Source organism: Bison bison, unplaced genomic scaffold, assembly GCF_000754665.1.
Source record: "Bison bison bison isolate TAMUID 2011002044 unplaced genomic scaffold, Bison_UMD1.0 scf7180017864371, whole genome shotgun sequence".
Taxonomy (NCBI): Eukaryota; Metazoa; Chordata; class Mammalia; order Artiodactyla; family Bovidae; genus Bison; species Bison bison.
Genome location: NW_011494943.1, coordinates 13,394,939 through 13,398,345, shown reverse-complemented (window position 1 = coordinate 13,398,345; position 3,407 = coordinate 13,394,939). Strand labels below are relative to the sequence as shown.

General features: G+C 49.6%; 1 protein-coding gene across 1 annotated transcript in view; it reads left to right on the top strand.

Annotated features, from left to right (window-relative positions):
• The window catches only part of B3GNTL1 (UDP-GlcNAc:betaGal beta-1,3-N-acetylglucosaminyltransferase-like 1), a 106,558-nt gene that overhangs the window by 94,303 nt on the left and 8,848 nt on the right, over positions 1 to 3,407 (top strand). The window contains exons 9-10 of the mRNA XM_010856395.1: positions 2,704 to 2,839; positions 2,943 to 3,011. Of these exons, the coding sequence (XP_010854697.1) occupies positions 2,704 to 2,839; positions 2,943 to 3,011 (205 nt within the window). The remainder of the gene's footprint in view (positions 1 to 2,703; positions 2,840 to 2,942; positions 3,012 to 3,407) is intronic.

Below are 3,407 nucleotides of genomic sequence, written 5' to 3'. Positions count from 1 at the left end.
GCAATCAGATTCTTTACCACTGAACCATGAGGGAAATCCCAAGACTCAGTATTGTTAACATCAGTTCTGCCCAAATTGATCTGTAGATTCAGTGCAACCCCTGTAAAAGTCCCAGCTGGCTTCTTTGTAGAAACCGATCATCTGATTTTAAAATTCACAAAAAAATCAGAGGACCCAGACCGGCCTAAATAATCTTGAAAAGAGCAAAATTTGAGGATCCATTGTGCCTGATTTTGAGACTCACTCTGAAGCTACACCAATCAGGAAAGTGTATTAGTAGCATAAATGCAGAAATACATATCAGTGAAGCAGAGCAGAGAGTCCAGAAGTAGACTCACTACTGATTTTCAACAAAGTCTCCAAAGGCATTCAATGGAAAAAGAAAAATATTTTGAACAAATGGATATGCATATGGAAAAAAGAACTCACCCCCTTATTGAAGAATTAATTCTAGATGGCTTAGATGTAAAAATAGAAGCAGTTAAATCATAACGCTTCTAGAAGAAAACATCAGGGAATATCTTCACAACTTTGGGATAGGCAAACATTTGTTAGGACACCAGACTCTTTAGCCATTTAAAACTTGACAAATCGAACTTCAAAGTTTTTTTGTTCCTAAAAAGACACCATTAGAAAAATAAGTAGACAAACCATAGACTGGGAGAAAATATTCATAATTTATGTATCTCACGGAGGACAAGTATAGAGAATATATTAAGAACCTCTACCACCAAAAAATAAAATCTAATAAAAATAAGCAAAATTCTTGAATGGACATGACACTTAACAAATAATATATAAATGGCCAATTAGTCCATGAAAAAGGTTTCATCACTATTATCAGAGAAATGAAAACTAACCTCTGCACACCCACTGGAAGGGTTAAAAGGAATGTCTGAAATTCCAAATCACGGGGAGGACGTGGACCACCAGACACATATTCATTGTTCTTGGGAGTGTAAACACGGTGCATCCTCTCTCGAAAGTTGTTGGATCTTATTTTATTTATTAATACCTGCCCCATGACCCAGGAATTCCATGTCTAGGTGTTTATCCATGAGAAATGAATGAATTGAGCAAGAGTTCTCTATTAGCAGCCAAGAGCGGGAGCAACCCAGATGCCGGTCAGCAGGTGATCGATAAGCACCGCTATAACGGAGCACTGCTCAACAACTGATACCTGCCAGACCAGGATTAATGTAAAAATGTATATGTATATGTATGTATGTATGTATATGATTAGTAAGAGAAACCGGATACAAAAGCACACATACTTCTGCAACAGGCAGAACTAGTCCACAGGGACAAAAACGAGACTGTTCTTCTCAGGGGAGGGAGGTAGCAGAAACTTCCTGGGGTGATGGAGGTGCCCCACCTCTTGATAGGGCTGGGGGTGACCTGGGTACGTGTTTGTCATAACCACCTGACTTGTATGTATACCTAAGCTCCTTGCTCTTATTCTATGTGGATCTCATTAAACATTACCAAACTGTCTGGCAGGTATACCTCAGGGAAGTAACCACGTTCCCACCATCCATAAAACGGAGTTGGAAACGCTGGGTGAATAAAATGCAAAGACAGTTTTTCTGGACACAAGTCTTCTGCAGAGCTGAGAAGTGCTTGGACACCTTAGATGCTCTGCAGGGCTAAGAAATGCCTGGGCCTCTGGGATCTCTTCCACTGTCTCCTGAAGGTTCACGTGCGTGTGTCCTCGTACTAGCTGCTGTGAAGCAGGTGATGTGGAGGCGGGTCTGCGGCGACCCTGGTGGTGGCCCGCCGTGCCTCGCCATGGTGTGCCCGTGTACCTGGGGGCAGCTGTCCGGCCAGATGGCTCGTGCCACACACACCCTCCTCCTGTTCTCATGCGATAAGTCTTTTATGCCAGGACTCTTCTCTTTTCGCAGCGTGAGGCTTTGCCACCCACAGTGTAAAAGAGGTGATCTCATGTTAGTTTCTGTGTCGGATTAAAGTCTTTGAGCAGCAAAACCTCACAGAGCAGCGAGCGCTAATTACACCTTCAGGCTTGTCAATAATTGAACTCCTTCAAAGTCTTTCCCCAAAAGCCCTATGAGAGGCTCCCTGAATCTTGTCCTTTACATTTTAAATTGAGAATGATCAACATTTATATCACTTAACAGTTTCACTATGAAATACTTCCAACAGCCAGAGGCATGGAGGAATCGTCTTTAAGATGAAGTCACCCATTTCCCCAAATCTCCTGCATCTCCCAGGTTCCATTTCCTGGTGTCCCAAGCGGGAAGTTTATTTTCCACAGGACCTATTTCTTTATACTTTGACCACGTGTGATGTCCTCTAAACACAGTATACTTTCCCTCTTTAAAAAAAGTGATGTTGGTGGCACATTCTGCCTCATTGTTTCTGAAAGTGGCAGGTGCTGGACACCAGGGTGGCCAGGTCTCCCTTGGGCTCCTGTGCCTGGTATCCCCCACATTTCCTGAGCACGTGGACATGAGCTGGGCACGTCTGAGGGCCCATGTGGAGCAAGGACCGTGACCTTGTCTTCCAGGCTCCTGGGTTCAGCCACTCAGCCAACAGCTGCAGCGCTGCCGCTCCCCCCATCCTCAACCTGGGCCCCAGACCAGGGGCACTTGTGGGGCGGGCTCTGGGTCAGGGAGGAAGGCCTGGGGTATCACAGGCCTGCCCTCCTGGCTCACACCCCTCACCCACCCCTCACCCCCGCAGGACCACCATCTGGGCCCACCGTGTCCGCTTCCTGGAAGAGCAGGCCCTGCCCCACTGGGCAACCTTCACCATCTGGAACGCGGGCCGGCAGGCCCGCCGGCTCTACCGCAGCCTGACGGCAGGCTCACAGCGCAAGGTGGGGGCCTGCCCCTGCACCACCCCCCGCCCCAGCCCCATCCCTGCCTGTCAGGCAGCACTGCCCCCGCTGCCCCTGAGGCTGTGTGCTGTGTCCTTCCCAGGTGGCTGCCTTCTGCGACGTGGACGAGAACAAGATCAGAAAGGGTTTCTACTGCTACGAGGGCTCTCAGGTGCGGGCCCCCCTACACCCCCGCCCGGGAGTCACTCACACCACACCTGGCCCACTGCTGGGTGCCATCCCAGGACTTTTGAGTAGACACTACCCAGAACCTTCCTCCTGGGGAAAGGCCATCTGAGCCCAGATAGCTGCCAGGCTTGGCAGAGGCAGCCCCCAGGCTCCCGGGGTCTCTAGGACCCCAGAGGGCTCCTGTGCCTGCCCCCCGCTGCCCCCAGCCCCACTGAAGATGCTATTCACAGGCTTGGGTCTGTCCGCTGCCTGCCTCGGGAGTCCTGGGGCAGCTGTCGATGGCTGGGCCAGGGTGTTGGGGAGCAGATCCAGTCCTGCGTCCGGCTGTGGCCCTGGTGCCCATCTGAGGGTGTCAAACTGTGAACAGGGCAGCTGTGGG